Below are 26,696 nucleotides of genomic sequence, written 5' to 3'. Positions count from 1 at the left end.
CTCTCCATTAAACAGTAGATGGAGTAGATTGACAGCCGTTTGATGAATATTTCATAGGTTTGTTTCTCTTTTTTTAATAAAGCAGAATATGTATCTAAAAAACATAGATGAGAACACTCATACGATGAGAATAAAAGTAGCTAACTTAAATTCATAAAAAGAACAAGATTTATAATGCCTATACCATAATGCGGTCTCATTAAATACAATACTCGAACGTCAGTTTACTCGTCGGCGAGCCTCATGTCTTCACAATAAGGTATACGAATTCTCAGCAGACGGTATACAGATGTAGCGCATCATTATTTTCCATCGTATTTTCACGGAAACGTACGAACGCGTCTCGCTATTTCGGTCGGTCTCGGTACAAAAAGTACCGAGGTCGACCGAAGTAGCAATAGGGGCGTGACAAATACGAACGTTTCCGAGAAAGTACGACGGAACACGATTACGCACTAGATCTGTACAATTAAGCCCTTGCTACACGGTCGCCGACAAGCCTTCAGACCGCGTGGCCTCGGTCCGTCCCGGACCGTGTAGACAGTCGTTTCCAACAAAATTTGACCAAAACTGACCAAGGACAGACCAAGGTCGGACGGTTGGAAGGCTTGTCGGCGACCGTGTAGCAAGGGCTTTATAGTCGAGGGTGGATAGAATGTCGCGTATGATATCGTTCGAGCCGCGGTCACTTGTCCCGGCGCGAGATGGCGAGCACGCGCTGCAGCTCGGCGTCCTCGCGGCGGCGGCGGCGCTCGGCGTCGCGGGCCAGGCGCGCCGACTCGGCCGCCGCCCACGCCCACTGCTGCTCCTCGCTCGGCGCGCCCGCCTCCTCCTTGCCCCGCTTCTTCTGCTTGCTGCGACCGATCCCGCCTATCGTGTGAACGAGACTCTTGGCGTACTTCACCGGTCTGGGAGACTTCTCCTTCTTGGGCAGCGTGTTCGGCCACGACTCGTTGAGGTTTTTATTCCGGTCGCCGAAGTCGGCCGCCCAGTCGTTTTTGGCCCGGTTGTCCGTTTTGTTGGCCCAGTTGTCGGTCTTGTCGGCCCAGTTGTCGGTCTTGTCGGCCCAGTTGTCAGTTTTCCGGCCGGAGTCGGCCCGGTTGTCCGTTTTGTTGTCGTTCCACGCGTCGTTCGAGGTGGCGGGTTTGGCCCACGCGTCGTCGGCGGCCCAGTCGTCCTGCCAGCCCCCGGGGGCGGGGGCGGGGGCGGGGGCGGGGGCGGGGTGCGACCCGCAGAAGGGGTCGCCGGCGAGGGGCGGGGCGGAGACGCGGCCGCCTCGCTCCGGCTCGGGGAAGCCGTTGAGGTTGCCGCGGAACGGGTCGTCGGGCTGGAAGATGGCGGCGGAGCTGCTGCGCGCGAACGGGTCCTCGCCGTCGGCGGCGTCCTCGAAGGGGTCCTCGATATTGAAGGGGTCCTCGTAGCGGTAGTCCTTGAAGGGGTCCTCGGCGAAGTCCACGGTCTGGACGAAACAAGCGGGTGAGCGAGCGTTGTGGTGGCGTCGGGTGGGAGGGAGGGGGGTCGAAGGAGGGGTGAGGGTGAGGGTGAGGGTGGGGGGGGGGGGTAAGTGTACGCACGTGTCCGCTCCGGGCTGCGTCCGCTTAGCGCTGCAAGTGGGGACAAGCACGAGCCGAGTTAGCATGTTAGTGCACAGTGTTATAATGATCACGCCGCACCCCTGGCTCGAAGGGACCGGCATCATCGATACCCGCCGAGTTCATATAATGACAACTGAGTACTCCCGTAGCCTCGACCGAGAAGCCAAATAACAGAATTAATCTCATCCTGAAGGGAAGTTAAGTGATTTTATTGAACATATATTTTCGGTAGGACACCCCAAACCGCACTATTCCACATCGCAATAATTCCAGGGGTTAGCAATTCGATTCGAAATTTATAAAAAAATCCGACTATAACCGACTATAATTCGTTTAAGTGGAAGTCGTTACACTGGTAAGTATCGAGATAACCGATCAAATGATTAGCTACGTTAATAGTTTAGTAGGTCAGTCTCCAGGAGTGAAGGCGTGTGCGCAGTACAAACGACCACGAGCGACCGTTTGTCGACCTTATCTCCTCGGAGTAAGGTCCACAATGGTCGGGTGTTGTTGTCGGTACGGTCAGATATTTACATACAAGAGGTCAACGCACAAATGAAAATTAGAGAAAATATTAAAATAAATAAAACGGGATGAGGATTAAATATATACATTCAACTACGTTTTATACAATATATATACGTATATACAATATATGTAATATAATATACAATTTCGTGCGACTATATTACAGCAATGACATCTATATAATGGCAGAACGGCCAAATAAAATAAACTAAAGTATATTAGCATAGTATGAATTTACATGCGTATTGATTTCTATTAGTAAATAAGTAGTAGAATCCGTTTATTATGACTCCGCTTATAACTGACCAACGACTTACTATGACGTCATTACTGATGTGCAAAGTTTGGTTTTCATATTAAATTCTCTGTGACAAATTCGGATAAGATGACTTCGCTTACTATGACGTAAAAATCCTATTTGCATGAAATGATGTCCGGTTATACTGACACATTTGCTGGGTTTCGTGGCCGTCACCACGTACCTTTCCCTGCAAGGACGTTAGGTGCGTTTGTGGCGTGTAAGGTATTTTAGTTTTGATTCTCAGTTACAAATTGATATTTGTTTAATAAAACTCATCTCTCACAAAGGAATTTGAGATTAATATGGAAAACTTAAAAAAATAAGAAGTTGTACAACTATGCTTTATATGACATCCGCTTAGTATGACGTGTTTGTCACTTCCCTTCGATGTCATTATAAGCGGATTCTACTGGATTACAGTTACAGTCAGCTATAATATAAGTCAGTATTTAGACTATTTAGATCCGCCAATATTTGACAAGTGTCGCTGCTGCGATGAGGTTTATAAAATACATACAGTTAAATAACATACTTACTCAAGAGAGAGCATAGAAATATTACAAATGATGGCAGAAAAGTTTAAAGTGATCATGATAATAAAATTATACTTACTCAAAATAATAATAAACATATATGTGCTATAGACAAACAATAAGCAAAGCCAAACGACCTAAGTGACGGAATACCAAAGCAGATGTTTAAAGTACTTACAGTCGCCATCAGATATATCGGAGCGGCCGAGGTGGGCACAAATATCTGAACACGGCTCTATCGTCAAGGAGCTAGGGTACTTGTTCAGATATTTTTGAACACCTCCGCCGCTCCGATATACCTATCTAATGGCGACTGTACAATGAGATACGAATGTAATTTAAAAAGGTAAAGTGTGTGGATATTTCTTATCTTATGCTGCCTTTTTTGTCATCCCTTAATCCAGTGACTTAGGGTCTCCCCAAACTTATCGACGCGGAATCGGCAATGCCAATAAAAAGCGGCCAAGTGCGAGTCGGACTCGCCCATGAAGGGTTCCGTATTTAGGCGATTTATGACGTGTAAAAAAAAACTACTTACTAGATCTCGTTCAAACCAATTTTCGGTGGAAGTTTACATGGTAATGTACATCATATATTTTTTTTAGTTTTATCATTCTCTTATCTTAGAAGTTACGGGGGGGGGGACACACATTTTACCACTTTGGAAATGTCTCTCGCGCAAACTATTCAGTTTAGAAAAAAATGATATTAGAAACCTCAATATCATTTTTGAAGACCTATCCATAGATACCCCACACGTATGGGTTTGATGAAAAAAAATTTTTTGAGTTTCAGTTCGAAGTATGGGGAACCCCAAAAATTTATTGTTTTTTTTCTATTTTTGTGTGAAAATCTTAATGCGGTTCACAGAATACATCTACTTACCAAGTTTCAACAGTATAGTTCTTATAGTTTCGGAGAAAAGTGGCTGTGACATACGGACGGACAGACAGACGGACAGACAGACAGACAGACATGACGAATCTATAAGGGTTCCGTTTTTTGCCATTTGGCTACGGAACCCTAAAAATGAAACTTTATGTCCACGCAATAAGAGCGAAAAAGACGCCGACGCGTCGGCCGTCGACGGCCGAACGGAGCCGAACCGAACCTTACCTGTTTATGCTGTTTACTATCCGCGTCGATAAGTATGGGGAGACCCTTTAAAACACTGATACGCAGCATATCGATAGTATTGCGCTTATGTTGCAATCAAACAAGAAATAATGAATGGCGCGCGGTGTACCAACAGTTCACTATTGTTTATTACGTTGTTGTGTATGAGCATCAATTGATATAATGCTTTACAATGCTAATTACAATTCTTGACTCTTATACATAGTAACAACGAGTAGGCATAGGCAAGTAATGTCGAATTTTTAAGAGTTCGGTTTGATTTACGATTCCGAAGACGTTTTAACTAAAAATTAAATTAGTATATTTGTTAGCTCGTACCTTCAACCACTGTGTTAGCAAATTAAGCTCCAAAATGCATCCAAACAGAGAAAGTAAAACTGATAAATAGCCAAGCGTATCGACATTCAAGACTGGCATCATCAGAAGCCACTAACACACAAGCATTCATTGAGACACCACACCACAGCCAGTTATAGCACGATGACAACCAAGATATTCGTGCTGTGCGGTATTTTATAGTTATACCAAATTGCAGAACTTTAGCTTTTTTAAGTACATAAAGTTTGCACGTGCACGTGCACAAAACGACATTAAAGACATATTTAAATAACCATTTGTACACCGTATTGCAACGAAATAAGGTTTACTAATGATCACTGTGTTTATTTGGTGTCAGTGCGCGTACTCGTAGGTATGTGTAGTTACGTACATTTTACTTTCTCTGCCGCACAAACAGTAAGAAAAACAAACAATAGTTATTAAATAATAACAAAAGTAGCCGTCGTCCGCCGTCCGCATGCCGCTACCGCTAACTCTAGGGGGGGGGGGGGAGGGGAGGGGGAAACGTAACAAAATAAACTCTGGAAACAAACTATTAGCGTCAAATTATAAACTATTTTCGAAATAGGATAATTCAAAACGATAAATACTTTGCCATAGGTATATATATGGACTCGAGAACTCATTCAGAAGTAAAAATTCTATAAACCGGGTTTAATCGTTTAAAAGTATTTAATTTATCCGATTTCGAACGTCACACGCATAACACAATTTTTAATAAAATAAATTAAAATTGTAATTTATCAAAAAATACATTTACCTACTCATTATCTAAGTTTATTTTTTATTTTTTGTTTCAGAAAATAAATGTACGTAGTATATTATTGAAAGTTTTTAAAAACGAGTTAAATAATAATTTTAAATTCCTTTAAAAACATGTACAATAACTATGACCTACGTGAAGTGATCCGTGGCGGGTATGTATGTTTGTTCCCAGTCAGCGTGTGCCGGTACGTACCTTGCCGGGCGGGTTGGGGCGGGGCGGCGCGGGGCGCGGGGGCGGCGTCTTGTGCCGCTTGGGGGGCAGCGAGGGCGTGGGCGAGGCGCGCGTGGGCGCGTGCAGCGCGGCGAACGGGTCCGCCTCCCAGGTGGCCTGCCACACGTTACATGTATGTACGCGCGTCGGCTGCGGCGAACCGGGTTACACGAAATGCTAAGCGCGAGTGCTCGAACGCTCGACGCGGCGTTGAACGCCCCGCCGGTCGCTCGCCCGCAGAGGCCGTACACTATGTTGACATACAGGGTGGATTTTCTTTTTGGGTCAGTGAGGGCAGCTACCAGATCCCGTGCTGCTACGAGAAAACTGTCTAAGAAGACCTTCGCTCGATTTCAAATTAATGAAGATTGGCTTTTACAGATTTTGGAAAAAACATACAGGGTGCGAGAAAATGGTCATTTTTGACAAACTTTTTTTTTTTGATGCCAATCGATCCCATTCCTATTAAGGATCAAAAGCTTGTATGGAACCAAAAAAAATTCCGGCGAGAAAAGCCACAAATCGAGAAAAACTTTTCCCATACAATTTGTATGAAAATGAAAACTTTTATTTTTCACATGCTATTTTTGTATGCCAATCGATTCCATTCCTATCCAGTATCAAGTTTCCTAGGGGTCAACTTACGGTAATGTACTAAAAAGGCACAAATTAATAAAAACTTTTTCCATACATTTACTATGGAGAAAATGTGAAATGTTATTCTCAATTTTCTATCTCGCCCATCAGTCCTACAGCAATGTCTTCATACAGTATTATGATCCTTAAATGTAACAGGACTGATTGGCCAGATAGAAAATTGTGAATAAAATTTCACATTTTCTCCATAGTAAATGTATGGAGAAAGTTTTATCCCATCAAAAACATTACATGTAAAAAGGTGCAAGTCTCGCAACGCTTTTACTACAAAAAAGTTTTGAGATGTAATGTGAAACCAAGTCGTTTATTTTAATCAGTGCCAGGGGGTGTTAAAACCGTATCAATAAGATATCTTCATATCTTTAATTTGTAATACGTATAATGACTTGGCCATCGCACAGCTGCATAATAACAAAAGGATCATCGTCATCTATTAAAAATAATTCTAATTGAACATAACGCTAGCGCTAATTGCAATTTGAGCATTATACATAGCATTATGTGCGATTGCCAAGTCATTATATGTATTACAAATTAAAGATATCTTATTGATACGGTTTTAACACCCCCTGGCACTGATTAAAATAACCGACTTGGTTTCACATTACATCTCAAAACTTTTTTGTAGTAAAAGCGTTGCGAGACTTGCACCTTTTTACATGTAATGTTTTTGATGGGATCTCATCTCTTTTTGTAGGCTGTCCTTCTTTTCGGGTACTCATACCCATACTATGTATACACATATTATAACTAAACATATCTTCATTCATAGTCACATCGTGAGTACATCGTAGTGTACCTTTACTTTACCTACTATTTGTAGGAACTGCAACAGTAACTTTGTAATATCATATATTTATATGGGATTACAAACTTACTTATGCAGTTCTTAGATCTTTAAAACGTGACTGATATTGCAATATTTTTAGGTTTACCCTTTATGTGGCCATTAAACACTAACTCTGTACCAAATTTCAGCTCTCTGAGTTTATGGGAAGTACTAATTCTATTCTGATGATCATGAGTGAGTGAATGAATGAGTGTCATAAATGCGAAACTTTGCTTTCGCTTAAATTCGGAACTAAATGACCTACAGACTTGAAATTTTGGATTTTAATTGTATGTGATTATAGCTTACTGGATGACGAAAATTTCTGCGTTCTGGTCTTATCCAGAGGTTCTCAAATAGGGGCCTGAAAATGCGGCGAAATGGTTCCAGTAAAGGATGGTACCGCAGTGTTTGCTTCGCGCTCGACTTGGCGGGGGCACTGCCGTGCCCCCAGATTAATTTGTGGCTTTTTAGAACATTACCGTAAGTTGACCCCTAGGAAACTATTGATACTGGATAGTAATGGAATCGATTGGCATACAAAAATAGCATGTGAAAAATTAAAGTTTTCATTTTCATACAAATTGTATGGGAAAAGTTTTCCTCGATTTGTGGCTTTTCTAGCCGGAATTTTTTTCCATACAAGCATTTGGCATTTGGTTCCATACAAGCTTTTGACCCTCAATAGGAATGGGATCGATTGGCATCAAAAAAAAGTTTGTCAAAAACGACCTTTTTCTCACACCCTGTATGTTTTTCCAAAATCTGTAAAAGCCAATCTTCATTAATTTGAAATCGAGGGAAGGTCTTCTAAGACGGTTTTCTCGTAGCAAAACGGGATCTGATAGCTGCCCTCACTGACTCAAAAAGAAAATCCACCCTGTATAACGTAATAGTATTTTTTCTACTCCCGCACTTTTATTTGTCATTTAAAGGGTCGTGCACACACCTTTAAACCTCTATCTTATAGTTGTCAAGCACTGACTTAATATAAAAGAAATAGACACACAAAGCAGAACAAAAACGTCAAAAAATGTGGATCCCAATGACGTTTCGCACCATTTGCATTGATGATAAAAACGCTTACGTAAATTTTGAGTCAAGATAAATGTTTCGTACAGAAAAGAGCTTAATGTCGTAAGCATTAAGTGTCAAATTTGCAAACATAAGTACCAACACTGTTAAAAAATTTAGTCCGATGGCACTAAACGTAACGTATTTACGTCAAACAACGTCAAACGAGAATAATGAACGAATGGAGTCACTTTGGTACACTTTAATATGTATTACTGTACAAGAAAACCAATTGAAGTAATAAATAAAACAAATTTAATTTAATCGGGAGCTCAAATAAAATTAATTCGTGGTTCAAATTCAAACAAATCAAATTTTTAATTCGTAAGTATACGTCTTTAAATACTAATTTCCTTGAAATAAATTCTACTTATTAAATAACTGTGTATTTAAGATCTACATTTACTCATAGCGCGGGTGCACGGGGACATTTAGATACTGATTGGATTTTTTTTATAAAGTCTACCTATACCTACCTTTATAAAAAAAATCCTGTGGTTGTCATTGTGTTCCGACAGGTTTAGCATTTACAGTTAGTCGATATAAGCCCTTATTGGTGGTGTATATGTCGGAAACAGGGAAATGGGCCGAACACACAAGTGCCGTTTTGCCTTGTTTAAAACTGCATCACCCCTATCTCTTGCTATAATTAAATAGCAGTCCACTTTGCACGTCGCATAGGTTTTCTTGGAAATCTTGAATTTAAACATAATATTATTTCTTATGAATTCCATATAAAAATATAAAAAAATATTGACCTCACATCGACTCATTAGATTTTTGTTCCTTAACATCCCTTCTTTGGTACTAACAAATTAATTTATTCAAAACCATAAAATTACCACCAGATTACATAAATTATGTAATGCTATCCAAAGAACTAACCGAAAGAAATACATTCCATCCTTTTTCCTTGTTTTATCATTGTTATTTTTACATATTTTAACGGCACATTTCGTAATTGTTGACAACTTCACATTTGAGCGTTTCAAACAAGACTAAACGAAAAAGTAATGCATGATCTGTTTTGACATCACTTTTGTGGGGCCATTTTTGGCGGCTGATTGGGTATCCAGTTCTTTATACTATATCAATGTTGTCAAGACAAGTCTTTAGTCTATTCCCCAAAAAAGTATTTGTGCATACACGCAGTATTTTTTTGGCACTTTTACGATACTTCGTGTATAGTTTGTAGCTTTCTAATAGAGCCCGAAGGCTAATCCTATTGTCTATTGTTAAGTAAAACCGCTCGTGCCACGTGCCACAACCACCTGCATAAAAAATCGGTACTTCGGTTACTGAGTGCCGGCGAGTCGAACGCTACAGAACCAGTCTAAAATGTGTCATCGAGATGCGTAACAAAGGCGCGTTATCGGAGAGCGCACCTACACTGGTTTTTTGAGCGTTGGACTAGCCCGCGCTCAGGTGCCAAATAGAATAATTAGGACCCTTTTTTGCTGGTAAGTAGCACGTGCGGTTTTACTGAACAATAGACAGTAGGATAAGCCTTCGGGCTCTACTAGAAAGCTACAAACTATAATCACCACTTAAAAAATATTGTATGAAATACATTGTTGCCAACCTAATTTTGACAGATGAGTGAACCATAGACATGTTTTTTTTATTTCATTCATTCTTTTCCCGCCCGCACCCTCCATTCTTTGCTACTTCTTGAATGAAAAATATTTGTTAAATTTACAATTTTATTTCAGAGTTACAGTATTTTGGCATATTAGTTTTATGTGAAAATTAAGACAAAAAAATATGAAATCTTTATTGTATCATATAAAAGACACTATTTTAAATCGATTAAAACTGGTTAACCCAAACTACAGTTTCTCAAGATACGCGAGTTTGGATTGACACGGCAGAAATAAAAGTACGGGAGTAGAAAAAGCGGCCAAGTGCGAGTCGGACTCGCCCATGAAGGGTTCCGTATTTAGGCGATTTATGACGTATAAAAAAAAACTACTTACTAGATCTCGTTCAAACCAATTTTCGGTGGAAGTTTACATGGTAATGTACATCATATATTTTTTTTAGTTTTATCATTCTCTTATTTTAGAAGTTACAGGGGGGGGGGACACACATTTTACCACTTTGGAAGTGTCTCTCGCGCAAACTATTCAGTTTAGAAAAAAATGATATTAGAAACCTCAATATCATTTTTGAAGACCTATCCATAGATACCCCACACGTATGAGTTTGATGAAAAAAAAATTTTTGAGTTTCAGTTCGAAGTATGGGGAACCCCAAAAATTTATTGTTTTTTTTCTATTTTTGTGTGAAAATCTTAATGCGGTTCACAGAATACATCTACTTACCAAGTTTCAACAGTATAGTTCTTATAGTTTCGGAGAAAAGTGGCTGTGACATACGGACGGACAGACGGACAGACGGACAGACGGACAGACAGACAGACATGACGAATCTATAAGGGTTCCGTTTTTTGCCATTTGGCTACGGAACTCTAAAAAGATATAAAACATCATTACCTCGCCATCAAACTCTACAGTTTGGCGAGTATAAGTAATTTATAAAATGTATGTTAGTTTATCATTAATAAAAAAAAAAAAAAATTATTTTAGCTCAGCCTGGTATAGGTTTCGCCGACTGCTCTAACAGTCGGCGAAACCAGAGTGACTATATCACAATAATAAAAACGTGATTCGTTGTAATTGATGAGGCCCCGAGCCGAGCGGTGAGAGTGGTGAGTACTTACGTCGAGGGGCCGCTTGTTGTCGGCGTCGGCGAACGAGTCGCCGGCGAACGGGTCGCCGCCCGACGCGAACGGGTCCCGCGCGAACCCGGCCTGCGCACCAAACGAACACACGCTCAACCACTAATAGTCTTCCGTTCATTCTGCGTGACGATGAACGAGGCGAAAATATCAACCGGCAGATACGTCAATGAAACTGGCACACCCTAAACCTTACATTTATACCTATTCTAGGATAAAAGGTATCTTTTGTGGAATACAATAGTACATTATTGTCGAGGTTCGGAAGTAGCTCCTTGCCGGCTGAGGATTCGTTTTAAACGGACGACCTTGGGAGTCCGTTTAATTGAATCCGAAGCCGGCAAGTAGCCTTCCGGCCGAGTCGTATATAGTGCTTTTCTCAAAAATGGTGCAAGAAATAGAAATATTTTACAGAAGCGACGTTCTAATTCCCGAAATCGAGACTGCAACGTTTTTAACTTTTTAATTTTTTGACTGACCATAAACTACGCACTTCGCGACCTATTTTTTAACCGGCGACGTTGACTTTGCCGTCCATTTTTGAGAAAATAGTCTTCCGTTCATTCTGCGTGATGGCGAACGAGGCGAAAATATCAACCGGCAGATACGTCAATAAAACTGACACACCCTAAACCTTACATTTATACCTATTCTAGAGACAAACCAAAGAAAGTCTGCAGCGCAATAATTTGACATCGAATTAAAAAACTACATATGGCAATGTTTTCTAAGCAGTCAGTAAACGTCATGCACTATGGTATGTGTTTGTCAAAATCGTTTAAATATTCATTGTGTTTTGTGATGAACGGAATAAACATGGTGAAACCTTACAAAACCGGCGTGCGGGAGTTACTTTTCCGCATGACGAATAATTTTACACTTGTAAAAAGTCAGCACGAGGCGATTCAAGCTGAAAAACGACAATGTTTACAAAATTTGGAGTTGATGACGGGTAAGTGGAATGAAACATCTTAATACTTCACCATATGTACCTACTTAGATAATATAATATTGGTTTAGACTAAGGTTTCACAGCAAATTGAACACACCTAATAGGTATAGGCATACTTATGAACTTCCTCTAACATTTCGAGAAACTCATTGGTACTAGCCGGGTTTTGAGCTCGAACCCACAACCTCCATGCTTATGCTCACGGCATGGGTACCTACTAGTTAAAGCTAAAATTAATTTTTAATATATGTTTATTGTTTTAATGGTTTATTTCGTTTTTCCGAAAACTTTAGTTCGTAAATTGCGGGCAATTTCTCTGTCAATCTAATTACGCCTTAATGGGAGTAAAAGAGAAAGATGCTCGCATATTGAGAACTTCGGTGTTCGCGGTAGGCCCTCTGTACCTATTTACCGCCGTCGCGGATATTACAAAAGCTTATTAATTTTGATGAAGCCAAATGTCACATTCTCCCAATATTATTTATCAATATTAGTATATGTCTACATATTAATAGTGACATCTATTGTTGGAATGAAATTTATTTTACCATAAAAATTAAGCTGTGCATACAGCTTAATTTTTTCATAGACGGTAAATATGGTAGAAATTTCACAAGTATCAAGACTATTTAATCCATTTTCTGTGGTGTTGTCGCATACTGATTTTTAAAAACTACTTTTAATCTAGCGCTGCAGACTTTCTTTGGTTTGTCTCTAGGATAAAAGGTATCCCAACAAAAACATAAATGTGAAATGAAATCGCCAGTTCGTTTTTCTTTGAACTCGGCTGGACACGCTACCGCGTGTCTAGATCCTTTGTGGAATACAAAATATAATATAGTCCGGAGCGGGGATCGGATACCGGTACTTTTGTATGGGAACGAAAACGGTATTTTTTCGTTCTTTGCTAATTATTTCATTTCCAATTACGAAGGCGTTACCTAAACACACAACTGAATCCTACATTTTGAATGTAAAATAATTCGAGAAATATGGTTATTTCGATGTTTTTGCAAAAAACCGGTTTCGATCCCCGGTCCGGAGGTTGCATAATTTTTGTCTTTCATTCAAATCCGTCGAATCGTTCAAATCGAACGACGCGGCTATTTCACGTCTCAACATGAGACGAAACATCCATTTGTCAATAGATCAACCCGTAAACCGGAACGAACCGGCTCCGCGGTGACGCACAGAGCGTCACGAGGCGCGAACGAATCCCCCGTTATCCACATCGCGCTTCACCCGCCTTCAGAAGGCGCGTCGAGCCGGCTCGCCGCGATAGCACAAAACAGATACAGTACAGAAATCAATCTACATACAAAGTGCGCTCGAGCAACGCACACATAGACACTGCTCACGGACACGATATCTCGGACCGGTCGGGACCAGTGCGAGCGCGAGTGTCAACCGCTTGAAACACGCGTCTGTAAACTTTTTTGTGCAATTATGGAGAAACAAAAAAAAAGTTATTATGACTGTTCAGTGGACGGTTGTTTAAATTCAACATTAAACGGTGAATTGTCGTTTTTTAAGCTACCAGTGGTTTCAGAGAGGTAAGTACTGCCCTGCTAAGCCGAAAAGCGCTATCTCAAAACAAAATTCATTGCTAACTTATACTCTACTTTCTATAGCTGAGAATTCCATTTTCAAAATCATTTGTTTTTGAGATAGCGCTACTTGGCTTAGGAGGGTAGAGTAGGTATCTGCTTGTATTTCAATGGTTCGTTTTAACGTTAAACAGAACAGTTAGGTAGGTAGGTAAGCACCCCGCCCCGGCCCCTACCAGATACGAGTGCCACTACCACGATAGTTTTTTGTGCATAAATCATAGTCGACAACCCTAGAGCGACCGCCGAGCGTAGGTATGAAAAGTGAAGTACATACATGTGATTGACTTCTGTACTGTGTCTATTTTGTGGCGACAGGCTGCAGGGCGGCGCGAGTTCACTGACCTGCGCGGGCACGGCGCCGGACTTGGGCGCGAAGGGGTCGCGCGTGTCGGCGGCGGGCGCGGAGAAGTCGTCCTTGAAGGGGTCCGCGAAGCCGCCGTTCATGTCCGAGAACCCCTTGCCGGCCGGCCGCTCCTCCTGACACACGAGTTTATTATCTTATGTATAATTGGCTACGCGACTAATTTTTTTTTATGGTATCGATCGATCGGGTTCGTTTTTAGGATCAAATGTCTATATGGGACCCGTTGCATTAAAGCAACACAAAAGTTAGAAATTGTAGTCAAAGTCCGACAGTCGCACTTCACTCGCGAAACGCCCTATACAGAACGGCCGGAGGCCGGGACGTCATCGCCCACGTTGTAGTATGGACAAAACGAGAAAATTGCGTTTTTGTCGGTGAAATATTGCGTTTATGTTTATAGTCGCTATACAATATTTTTTTTTCTGAAATGTAAGGAATCGAACGGTACCCTCACTTTTATCGTTTTCGGAAGTTAAAAAAAAACTTAAATTTTGAAACTTTCGGGTCCCGTATTTTTGTAATTTTTCAATATTTTATTTTAATATCCACATTATTGTGATAAATTGCTCGTTCGCTATCTATTTTACTAGATTTTGTTATAAAATTCAACACGTGTCAACAACTCTATTGCCGATTTGATATGTCAAAGAGTCGGTATCATCTTGGGTCGTCCCATTCGTTTTTCGTCAAGTTCTTAAATTAGTCCTATTCTGCTTTCGTCACTCATTCTACATTGAAAGCCACCGACGATTGTGACGAATGTAGAATGAGTGACGAAAGCAGAATAGGACTAATTTAAGAACTTGACGAAAAACGAATGGGACGACCCAAGATGATACCAAAGAGTGAGTAAAGAGTAGTGGTAGTGTAGGCGCCAACCTCCCCGGCGCCGACGAGGCGGTGGAGGCTGGCGCGGTCGACGGCCGGGCGCACGGCGAGCGCGGCCTGCGCCGCCGCGCCGCCCGCCGCCAGCGCCTCCGCGCCCTCCGAGATCAGGCGCAGCTGCTCCTCCAGGTGCGTTATCTTTATGTTCGCCTGCGAACGAACGAAACATGTTTATTACTAGTACATTACTGCAGACGCCGGGAAAGAAGGGCTTGCCGGGTGAGTAGGTATAGCCGGCCGACCGTAGGGAGGCCGGATAGTGATACGAAGCCGGCAAGACCTTTTCACGGCTAGGCATGTATAGTGCTTTTCTCAAACATGCAATGAAATAAAAAAATACACCACTCGAAAAACAAATTTATAGTCTTTATATTAAAAATCCAACTTCACAACAAAAGTTTTTTAATTTTCCTTCCAATCCCGCCATAATTGTTTTTTTTTTTACGGAATTCGTCCGTATTTCGCGTGTGTAGTGTTCGAATAGACCTTATTAGGGCCATTATGCACAATCTGATAATAAGAATCTCAATTTCTATAAATAAAATAAATGCAGAGGATTTTAAATATTGTCTATGGTCTCTGGTGACTCACGTATAGACAAAATTTTAAATTTATTCATCAACACATTGAATCTGTTCGGTGCAATGCACCTTTAACACGTTTTAAGCCTCGTGCGGCGCGAGCGCGCCCTGTCAGCAAAAGACGCGTTAACCAATAATTTGCATTAACCTAAATTCAGTGTACTTTTCGGAACCATCGCGGCCGGGTGCATTCGATCACTATAACATTTCATAACATAACTTTTAACAATCATTTAACTATTAACATTTTAACATTAATAAACATTTTCTCTACTTTCTCTCGACTTTTAACATTCATCGCGAACCCGCACCCGCACATGGTCCTTCGAACAGGATCTCGCGCGTTTTGATACTGTGGTTGATAGCCGTGTGAGGTGAACGAACTTTTAAACTCAACGAGTGAGGGTTGCAGCGTTTGAAGGAGAGGAGTAGCAGAGTCTCAACAGCAACAGTGGTGGTATTGGCAGTAACAGAGCAGCGCTAAGAGATATTCAAGTAAGATCTTTCCTTATTATACTTAACCGTCGTCGGTCAAGATGGCTTACATTCAACGTCAAGGAGAGATTCAGCGGCTTATTGAGGCGTCTTTCTCGAACTTTAAAAAAGATAGTTCGGACAGGAAGACGAAGCTTGAATATTTTAAAACGCGTTTAGATACGTTAAACGAATTATGGAGCGAGTTCCAGTTTAACCATGAACAGATAAGTATGGTAGAGAGTCGGTCTAATTCGTACTTTACTAACAGGATTTATGAGAGCGCTAAGGAAACGTATTCTACTTTCCACGCGAAGCTAACAGCAGGGTATCAAGCATTGTTTGAGAAGAACATGGAATCTAAGATCGACCTCAACCCGTCAGAAACGAACACGTCTACAACTCTCAACAAGGACCGGGCAGAAGCATCTGCGAAGGATGATAAACCAACATCCGTCACTGAAGTTGGAGGTAATAAACTTAGCAAACAGCAGAGGGGAACAGAAAGTAAGATGGACGAAATGATGCGAAAGCAACAGGCTAACATAAAAGCCTTTGCGCGGACCGTGAACAACATTCAGATTGACCTATTAACAGAGAAATGGGAGCTCGAGGACGCTCTCAAAACATTGGAGGCTCGTTGGTCAGTTATCGATACTTTGCATTGGGAAATGGAAAGCGAGGACTCCCAAAGTGATTCGGCGTATGAAGATATGTTCAACAAACACGAAAAAACCTACAACATGATGAAGAAAAACATTAATAAAAAAGTATGGTCTGTAAAGCATAAAGTTAAATCTACACCAGTTTTAGACATTCCTACGTTTTACGGAAATTATAATTCTTGGGTCTCTTTTAAAGATTTATTCAGTGAAGCAATTCACAATAATTCGTCCTTATCAAACGCTCAAAAAATGCAGTTTTTGAAGTCAAAAGTAAAAGGTGAAGCAGAGCGTCTAATTCAACATCTTCAGATAAGTTCGGATAATTATGTAGTTTGCTGGGAGATTCTCAACAATCGGTACAATAACACTAAGCTAATATTTAACTCGCACATGAACATACTATTTGGGCTCCCTATCATGCAGCAGCAGACTTTAGCCCAAATAAAGAAACTACATGACACGGCGACAGAGTGCCTGCATGCGGTTAAGAATTTAGGGGTAAATATTAGTACGTGGGATCCATTGGTAGTTTATATTTTAACTCAAAAGCTCGACTCTGAAACACATAAAGACTACATAGAGTCATTGAAAAACTCAAGAGAATTGCCGGTACTAAAAGATTTCTTCGATTTCTTAGAAGGAAAGTTTACAAGTCTCGAAACATCTCGCCGAAAGCAGGAACCTCTAATCAACAGAACAAACTCTCAACAGTCATCGACCTCCAACAACACGAAGCCTATGCAATCATACAATAATCGTCCTTATTACAACAGCAATAGTGGAGCCAACAAAAGCAATGGAAATGTAACTATTGCAAAAACTATGCACGTTTCAAGTATCAAATGTCCGTTGTGCAAGTTTCCACACGGAATCTACAGTTGTCGACAATTTTTGCAAATGCCAATGGAAAAACGATTCCAAACGGTCAATAAACTCGCGTTATGCATAAATTGCCTATTTAGTCATAATGGAAATGCTTGCAATTCAAATAAAACATGCCAGAAATGCTCAGGTCAACATAACACATTATTACACGAAGCATGTGTAAAAAGTGCAGCAACAGCAACTCAGTCATCGACCTCAACTTATGCAACGAATGCAATTACTTCGAATAAACAGATGGAATACGTAACAAACATTTCACAGACTTCATCCTGTGAAACTTTACTAGCTACCGCCATACTGAAAGTGCAGGCAGCAGATGGCACCTACCACACCTTCCGGGCCCTGGTAGACCCAGGAAGCCAAATTTCACTTATAACAGAACGGGCCGCTCAGATACTTAACTTAAAACGAGATAAGTGTTCTGGGGTCATCTATGAATTGGGAGAAAAAGAAAACGACTGTAAGGGCAAACTGAAAATACAATGTATGTCGATGTACAATGATTTCACATTTAATGCGAAAGTTTTTATCATGAACAAAGTTGTGAAATGCCTACCAGGCGAAACATTTTCGAAACCTTCGTGGTCCATGATACAGAATCTTAACCTGGCCGATCCAGACTTCAACGTTAGTCGTCCAGTAGATCTGCTTCTAGGATCAGTAGTAAACGCTCAGATAAATTTAGATGGTAAAATTAAGGGTTATGTTATGTTACGATTCATAAGTGCTTGTTGCTAGGCCTACATGAATAAAGATATTTTTGACTTTGACTTTGACTTTTGGGTGAAAATGAGTTGCAGCCTCTCGCGCAAGAGAGCCAACTCGGATGGCTTTTAAGCGGAAACGACGAAGAAGAACTGGAGACCTACCATTGTAACATTATCATAAACAACTTAGAAGAGATACAACAGTTTTGGGAAGTGGAAGACATAATGGAAGAAGGAAATCTATCACAGGAAGATTTAGAATGCATAAAACATTATGAAGAAAACACAAAACGAACAGTGGACGGCAGATACGAAGTGCGTATTCCCATGAAACCAAACTTTCAAGAAAAGTTAGGAGACTCTAAAACAAAAGCGATAGCTCAATTCAAGCACATGGAAAAGAAGCTCCAGAAACAAAGCAAACTAGCTGAAGCGTACAAAGCCTTCATGAAAGAATACAGCGACTTAGGACATATGAAACCTGCCGTGGGCAACAACAAGGTGGAGTGCTACTATCCTCATCACATTGTGGAACGCGCAGAATCACTTTCTACCAAGTATAGAGTCGTGTATAATGCTTCCAGCAAAACATCAACAGGATACTCACTAAACGACTTAATGTACAGGGGCCCAAATTTACAAAAAGATTTACAAACACTGTTACTAAAATGGAGGCAGTACGAGTTTGTGTTCTGCGCTGACCTAGAAAAAATGTTCCGTCAGATCCTAGTACATGAGGACGACCAACCCCTTCAAAAAATCATCTGGAGAGACGAGCACGGGACACTACAATCATTTCAGCTTACAACAGTTACATACGGAACAAAAAGTGCAAGCTTTTTAGCCATGATGACGCTAAAGAAGCTAGCCCGTGACGAACGAGACAACTACCCAGAAGCCTCGAAAATTTTGGAAGAATCATTCTACATGGATGACCTAGTACACGGTGCGCACTCCATAAAACAATCTATAAAATTAATCAACGACATAACAGTTCTATTAAAAACAGCAGGATTCAATTTGCGGAAATGGTCCTCAAACAAACAAGAAGTATTGGAACATATACAAAACAACCAAGAAAACCAAAACCTACTAATCAATTTTAAACAAGATGACATATCTAAAACACTCGGTTTAAGTTGGAATCCAGCAGAAGACATTTTTACCTTTCAATGTAAAATTGAAAAACAGAAAAACAAACCAACAAAAAGAACTCTCCTATCTGACATCTCCAAACTTTTTGACCCACTAGGCTGGCTTGCCCCGCTTAGCACCAAACTCAAAATTTTATTCCAAAAAGTGTGGAAACAGACCGTTCAATGGGATCAACCTATACCAGAGGAAATATACATGGAATGGTCCAAAATACAGGAAGACATTCACCTAATTAATGAATGTAAAATACCCAGATGGCTATTATGTAAACAAAATGACATGATTCAACTGCACGGGTACTGTGACGCATCAATGGAAGCCTACGCCTGTGTAGTATATGCACGGATTAAACATCAAACAAAACCAATTCTCGTCGCAGCGAAAACAAAAGTCGTCCCACACAAGAAACAATTAACACTTCCAAAGCTCGAATTAAGTGGAGCACATCTTCTTTCGAAGCTAATGGCAAAAATAAAAACATCTTTACAACAGCATACAGTGGAGACATTTGGCTGGTGTGATTCTAAAATCGTCCTTGGATGGTTGCAAGGTCAACCAAGCCGTTGGAAGCCATTTGTAGCAAATCGCGTAGAACAAATAAAACAGGTGATGCCCGAAGAACAATGGCGCTATGTAAAATCATCAGAAAACCCCGCGGATGCTGCAAGCAGAGGACAGACAGCATCTCAATTAAAAGACAACTCCCTATGGTGGTCAGGGCCAACTTGGTTAGCTGATTTCCAGTCAGAACTTGAATGTTCTCAAAAACCAACATATACTACAACAGAAGAAGAGAAAACATCATATGCATCGAATGTAGCGCAAAACAATAACAAACATGATGTCATACACAATTTACTAGAAAAATATAATTCTATTACAAAAGTAACACGAATCGTAGCCTACATATTGAGGGCATTCACTTTAAAGCGACAATGCTTACCAAGCTATCTCACATTACAAGAGTTGAGAAAAGCAAAATTGGCTATAATTAAATGTGTGCAAAACAACGAATTAGGAGAAGATATTGAACATTTACGTACGCACAATAAAGTCGAAACAAGAAGCAAGCTTTTCACATTATACCCTTTCATGGACAACAGCGGTATCCTTCGAGTGGGAGGTCGCCTCGAAGAAGCGCATTTATCTTACGAGATGAAACATCCAAAAATCATTCCGAAGGAGTCACGTCTTGCTACGTTACTCATAGAACACGCACACCTGATGACACTTCACGGAGGTGCCAAGATCACTTCAAGCAAGCTGCGAGAAGAGTACTGGGTAATGGGTGGAAACAATAGGGTCAAACAACAAGTTCGAAAATGCGTCAAGTGTCAAAAAATTGATGGGAAAAAACAATATCAGCTGATGGGAGATCTTCCTGCCGCCCGTGTTAACGAAGCAAAACCATTTTTTCACACCGGAGTCGATTACTCGGGATTTGTTGACATAAAAGCAAGCAAGGCGCGTGGAAGCAAAACGTTGAAAGGTTACATTGCCGTTTTCATCTGCATGGTCACAAAAGCGGTACACTTAGAGCTTGTAACTGAACTAACAAGCTCAGCATTCCTGGCAGCTCTAAGGAGGATGGCCGCCAGAAAAGGAGCCCCAAAGCACCTATACTCTGATCAAGGAACCAACTTCGTAGGCGCGAATAACATTTTGAAACAACAGTGGAAGGAAATTCAAAACACATTAGATGATAACTTCTTAGTAGAAATCGCCGAAATGGACATCGAATGGCATTTTAATGCCCCGTCCTGGCCCAGCGCTGGCGGGCTCTGGGAAAGAGCAGTCAGAAGCCTAAAACACCATTTGAAACGGGTAGTGGGTGAACAAAAACTTACTTACGAACAGTACGCAACAGTATTGGCCCAACTGGAAGCATGTCTAAATTCCCGCCCACTATGCCCCCTAACCGAAAACATTGATGACTTAAATACACTGACTCCAGCCCATTTCTTGCAAGGTAGAGCAGGAGTCACTATAATGGAAACATACGAGGACGCACGCACGAAATGGAGTTTAACACAAAAAATATTCAGTGACATTTGGAAAAGGTGGAAGTCTGAGTACTTAAGCCTACTCACAGCAAGACAGAAATGGTGCGATCCTCAGAAAAACCTTGAAATAGGCGACGTAGTGGTCATACACGAAGATAATTTGCCGGCAGGAAAATGGGCGCTAGGGCGAGTAATCGACGTGCACGCAGGTCAGGACGGATATGTGAGAGTAGTAACATTAAAAACAGAAAAGGGAATACTCAAAAGACCCGTAGTAAAACTATCTGTCTTGCCCCTGGAAAAGCCTAAACCAGAAAAACAACCCGCCGAACAAAACACCCTGAAACAATCAAAAACAAAAAAAACAGCCAAACGGGGATGCATGGCATCCATGTTGATGATGCTATTTTATTTCCTAACATTTTTAGCAGCCGGAAATTGCGTCAAAATGACGCCTATCAACGAAGGTCAAGGATTGTACTTCGATAAACTGGGAACAATGCAGCTAGTTAGAGACGAGTGGAAACTAGTTGCGTACTACGACATGAGCCCTTTCTGGGAAGGGGTATCTGCATACAGAAAGTACAACGAACAATTGGAAACTATTTGTAAACAAGTAAGAAGCCTCTCACACTGTGACGTCATCCTTCTACAACTACGGCATTCGTACGATGAGCTGCAACATTACAATAAAGTATTATCCAGACATCAGCTGAAACAGCAGACACGCAAGAGACGGGGATTTGTCAACGGTGTCGGGAACCTAGCGAATACTTTATTCGGAGTCTTAGATGATAGATTCGCTCAACAATATCAAAAGGACATAAGTCTTATAAGAACAAATGAAAAACACATCGTCACAATGTGGAAAAATCAAACATCAATCGTAGAAGCCGAATATAACATGCTCTTGAGAACCAAAGACACAATACAAAAGCAACACAAGTTAATACATCAACATTTACTTTCTTTAGAAAAGGACACCACTGCAATGGAGAAAGAAATCACAGCTGCAGAGAGCATATCTCAATTTACAGTCGTAGCTATGGCTGCAAATAATTTATTAAGCCACCTTAAAACAATCCAAGACATGTTATTAGAGACTATAACTAACATTTACAATGATAAAATGAACATACATATTATTAGCCCCGAGCAACTACAGAAAGAATTGAACACTATATCTGGTCAACTTCTAAGCGACCTTACCCTACCAATCGACAACACACAAACACACCTTCAAAACATCTACCAAGTATTAAAAGTTAAAGCAAGAATGACTGACCAATATATGATATTTGAGATTCGCATTCCATTAATAACTCGTGATCGTTACGATCTTTATAACATTATTCCGGTCCCGCATAGCTCAAACATAAATATGATATCTGTTATCCCCATAGAAAAATACGTAGCAATGAACCTTCAAAAGGACGCATACATGCCATTGCAAGAAAGAGATCTTGAAGTTTGTATCATACGAGACCCGTTTACGTATATGTGCCCGCTTAAGGTCCCTATATACAAAATGAACACCGACCAGGATTTGTGCATAAAGGAAGAAAAGCAGAATTTAAAATGCAAAACAAGCATAGCCGCGTGCCAGAACAAGTGGATTAGCCTGTCAAAGCCAAATTATTACTTATATTTTGTTGCGATCAGTGTCAGTTTCGAACAATATGCTCAGATCGAGTTACGGCACAAACATTGGCACGCGCTAATATTATTTATATCGAGGAGAATTGCATTGTAAAAACAGATAACTTTGCAATTCACACGCACATGAATATGCAAAGTAAAACAGATTTAAAAGACAGCATACCTACACCAGAAATCGACCCAATTAACCACATAATAAACATTACAGTCGAAAAATTCGAAAACAACAGCTTAATTTTTATGGAAAGGAATGAAGATAAAAACATACAAGAAAAAATAAAAGCACTAAAGGAAAGTCAACTACCCGACGAGAACGACTATTCTATACATGATGTACACCACTACACTGCCATATACTGCCTTTGGATCACAATTATCATAATGGCAATTATACTAATTTGCCGGAAAAAACATTGCCAATGGAAACTTCTAGGAGCTCCGGCAACCCCAACAAATCCAGAGGAACCAGCAGCATCGGACAACATGTTCGAGAGACGCCGACCGAACCAGCCGCCGCCGCCGCCGCCCCGAGCGAGCGCGAGCGCGGCCTCCACGCCCTGCAGTGCACGGCGCACCATCACCGGTGACATTTGTAGTGATGACAAGTGTAGTGTTAGTGCGCGATATCGAGCGAAAAGTGTGAGTGAAGGAGAAATAAATAGTGCGCGAGTGAAAGTGCTTACATGTCAGACATCGGAGATGAGTGGATCAACACATATGGACAGGGGAAGCTCCCCAATTTTAAGAAAAATATCATTCAATGAATAATATTCTAGTTTTAAGTTGATTGTACAATCACCTTGTATCATTCTTTTAACATTCCCATCTCATCTCATCGTTTGCCCCCCGCAAGATGTTCGGTGCAATGCACCTTTAACACGTTTTAAGCCTCGTGCGGCGCGAGCGCGCCCTGTCAGCAAAAGACGCGTTAACCAATAATTTGCATTAACCTAAATTCAGTGTACTTTTCGGAACCATCGCGGCCGGGTGCATTCGATCACTATAACATTTCATAACATAACTTTTAACAATCATTTAACTATTAACATTTTAACATTAATAAACATTTTCTCTACTTTCTCTCGACTTTTAACATTCATCGCGAACCCGCACCCGCACAGAATCATACAAATTCGTATTCTTAATATCATTACGTTCGTGTATAACAGGCGTTAACACGGATATTTTGGTCCGAAATAACCATTCATTCACCAAAAATATAAAAAAAAAATATAATTCGGCTGTTTAGTCTGTTCATGGACACAGACCCCATGTTTACATTAGAATTAAAAAAAAAATTACTTCCCGGCCTAGGCCTTCAATTTCGTATGAAATTCCTTTACAGTTCTCTGGAGTTGCTCCGCCCTAAACGTGATACTTCGAAGCCTGATATAACGCCCGGAGCGACGACATTTCATTGCATGTTTGAGAAATAGTACATTACTGCAGACGCCGGGAAAGAAGGGCTTGCCGGGTGAGTAGGTATAGACGGCCGACCGTAGGGAGGCCGGATAGTGATACGAAGTCGGCAAGACCTTTTCACGGCTAGGCATGTATAGTGCTTTTCTCAAACATATGCAATGAAATAAAAAAAATCACCACTCAAAAAAACAAATTATAAATATCAACCACAAATAGCTACACGACAAAAGTTTTTTAATTTTCCTTCCAATCCTGCTGTTCAAGTTAATTCATATACGATTTGATGTTTACGCCATCTACTATGTAATCACAATAATTTTAAAGTCCTAATTTTGCATGTGAACCATTGAACGTATCAATCTTATGTAATAATACTCATTACTTCTAATAGATGGCGTTACGGGTCCTAAAAATCATCAAGCATAGTTGTTTACTTGAATAAAGAGTCTTGTACTACCTATCTGCATGAACGCTGCATTTTTAATTCTCCCACATCTCTCATCGACCGGTACAAAAGTGGTCCTTACCGAACGGATATAAGAACTATATTAGTGTGACATCGAAATTAACCTCAAATGTTGTTTACGTTTTAACGAATTTAAATGGATTTAAGAAGAAATTAAAGTGAAAAAACTGTATAATACGTGATAAATAGACTTGATAAGTGTATACAAACGTTGGTGTGCTTATATCTTCATTATGGAAGACTATATTAAGGAACAAGAAAACGTGTACGCGATGTTGACGAAAACTATTTCAAATTACAAGAAATCGCCGAAACAAAGACTGACTAGTGGTTATGTACAGTTACGAATGGAAATATTGACCGAATATTGGAATCAGTTTCACAGCAATCACATGAAAATGTTGAAATTGGTACCTAAACATGAACGAGGAAAGTATGAATATTTCACAAAAGATTATTTTATGGAAGTCGAAGAACAATACATCGAGTTACGGTCAGATATGATGGACTTGTTATTGAAGTTAAGTTCACGGAGCGGAGAAAATACATCGAGTTCACATAACCCTCCAACTGCCACTAGTGTTAGTGATGAAGTCCGGCTGCCTAAAATTAATATTCCACAGTACTCGGGCAGTTATCACGAATGGACTTCGTTTCACGATATGTACACATCGCTAATACACAATAAAACCACACTCAATAAAGTGCAAAAAATGCATTATTTGAAAAGTTGTTTATCAGCGAGAGTAATTACGACATGGCATGGAATATTTTATTAAAAAGATACAACAACAAACGAATTATTGTAAACACAATTTTGGCACGATTAGTGAATCAACGAAAATTAGCTACGGGAACATCGAAAGGGTTACGAGATTTGTTAGACACCACAAGTGAATGTATGAATAAATTGAAAAATCAAGATATACAAGTAGATACATGGGATACACTGGTAATTCATTTAATTGTCAATAAGTTAGACTCCGAATCACACAAAGAATGGGAACTCGAGCTCGGGTCCCTAGAGATTAGTGAATTACCAACACTGAACATGTTAGACAAGTTCCTGGAAAAAAGATTTCGTGTTTTGGAAATGATACAAGCTCCGCCGTCGAGTGCACCTGTAAATAAAAGAAGTTTTCATGTAAATAAGAGCGAACAGAAATGCATTTTTTGTAACCAAGACCACCTATTATACACTTGTAAGGAGTTTACGAAACTTGAAGTAGATAAGAGAGTGGAATATGTGCAAGGCTGGCGGCTTTGTTTTAATTGCCTGGTACCGGGGCATTCAGTCAAGTTCTGCAAACATCGATCTTCTTGCCGCCGATGTGGGAGAAAACACCACTCTCTGTTGCACAGCACGTGGAGCCCGCAGTCTCAGACCTCTGCGCCGGTTCCGGAGGCATCAGCGCAGCTTTTAGAGGATAAAGAAGATACCAAGGAAGAAAAAGAAGATAAAAATAAAAAGAGTATTATATCTCACCTCACTACGGGGAGTCGCGCGCGGCTGATGCCAACTGCATTAGTGCAAGTATATGCTGAAAACGGAGAAAAACACTTGATGAGAGCGCTGTTGGACCCATGTTCACAAGAGTCTTTTATAACTGAGGCCGCAGCACAAAGGCTTCGCTTACGACGTACCTCAGTCAGTGGGCATGTCACGGGAGTTGAGAAAATGAAGACTACACTCAAGTATGTAACGGAAATAGAGTTCTCATCAAGAATCGAGCTTAAGATGAAGATGAAGGCAACTACTTATGTTGTACGACACGTCACCGACATTATGCCGGAGAATGAAGTGAAGATAGAAAACTGGAAACATGTCGAGAAGTTGTGCCTCGCAGATCCAACATGTCACACTCCAGGTCACATCGACTTGCTTTTAGGAGTCGAAGTTTGGAGCGAAGTTATTAAACCTGGAGTGATCAATGGCCCCTCAGGAACACCTATAGCACAAGACAGTCACCTGGGGTGGATTATTTGCGGAAATGTGAGGACAGAACACACTGCCACAAAAAACATCGTCAGCATGCATCTCAATGTTGATCTTAACAACATGCTGAAGAAGTTCTGGGAGTTAGAAACCATAGAAGAAGAAAGCAATACACTAACCTCAGACGAAAAGAAGGCAGAAGACATTTATGAGAAGACACACA

General features: G+C 40.6%; 1 protein-coding gene across 1 annotated transcript in view; it reads right to left on the bottom strand.

Annotated features, from left to right (window-relative positions):
* Positions 1-680: 680 nt before the first annotated feature.
* The window catches only part of LOC134655485 (epidermal growth factor receptor substrate 15-like 1), a 44,693-nt gene continuing 18,677 nt past the window's right edge, over positions 681-26,696 (bottom strand). Inside the window, exons 20-24 of the mRNA XM_063510949.1 lie at positions 14,515-14,670; positions 13,614-13,748; positions 10,692-10,781; positions 5,392-5,526; positions 681-1,705 (exon numbers count right to left, since the gene is read on the bottom strand). Of these exons, the coding sequence (XP_063367019.1) occupies positions 686-1,705; positions 5,392-5,526; positions 10,692-10,781; positions 13,614-13,748; positions 14,515-14,670 (1,536 nt within the window). The 3' untranslated portion in view covers positions 681-685. The remainder of the gene's footprint in view (positions 1,706-5,391; positions 5,527-10,691; positions 10,782-13,613; positions 13,749-14,514; positions 14,671-26,696) is intronic.

The sequence above is a fragment of the Cydia amplana genome, chromosome 16 (assembly GCF_948474715.1).
Source record: "Cydia amplana chromosome 16, ilCydAmpl1.1, whole genome shotgun sequence".
NCBI lineage: Eukaryota > Metazoa > Arthropoda > Insecta > Lepidoptera > Tortricidae > Cydia > Cydia amplana.
The sequence above is the reverse complement of the archived record's forward strand: the minus strand, read 5'-3'. Positions and strand labels throughout refer to the sequence as shown.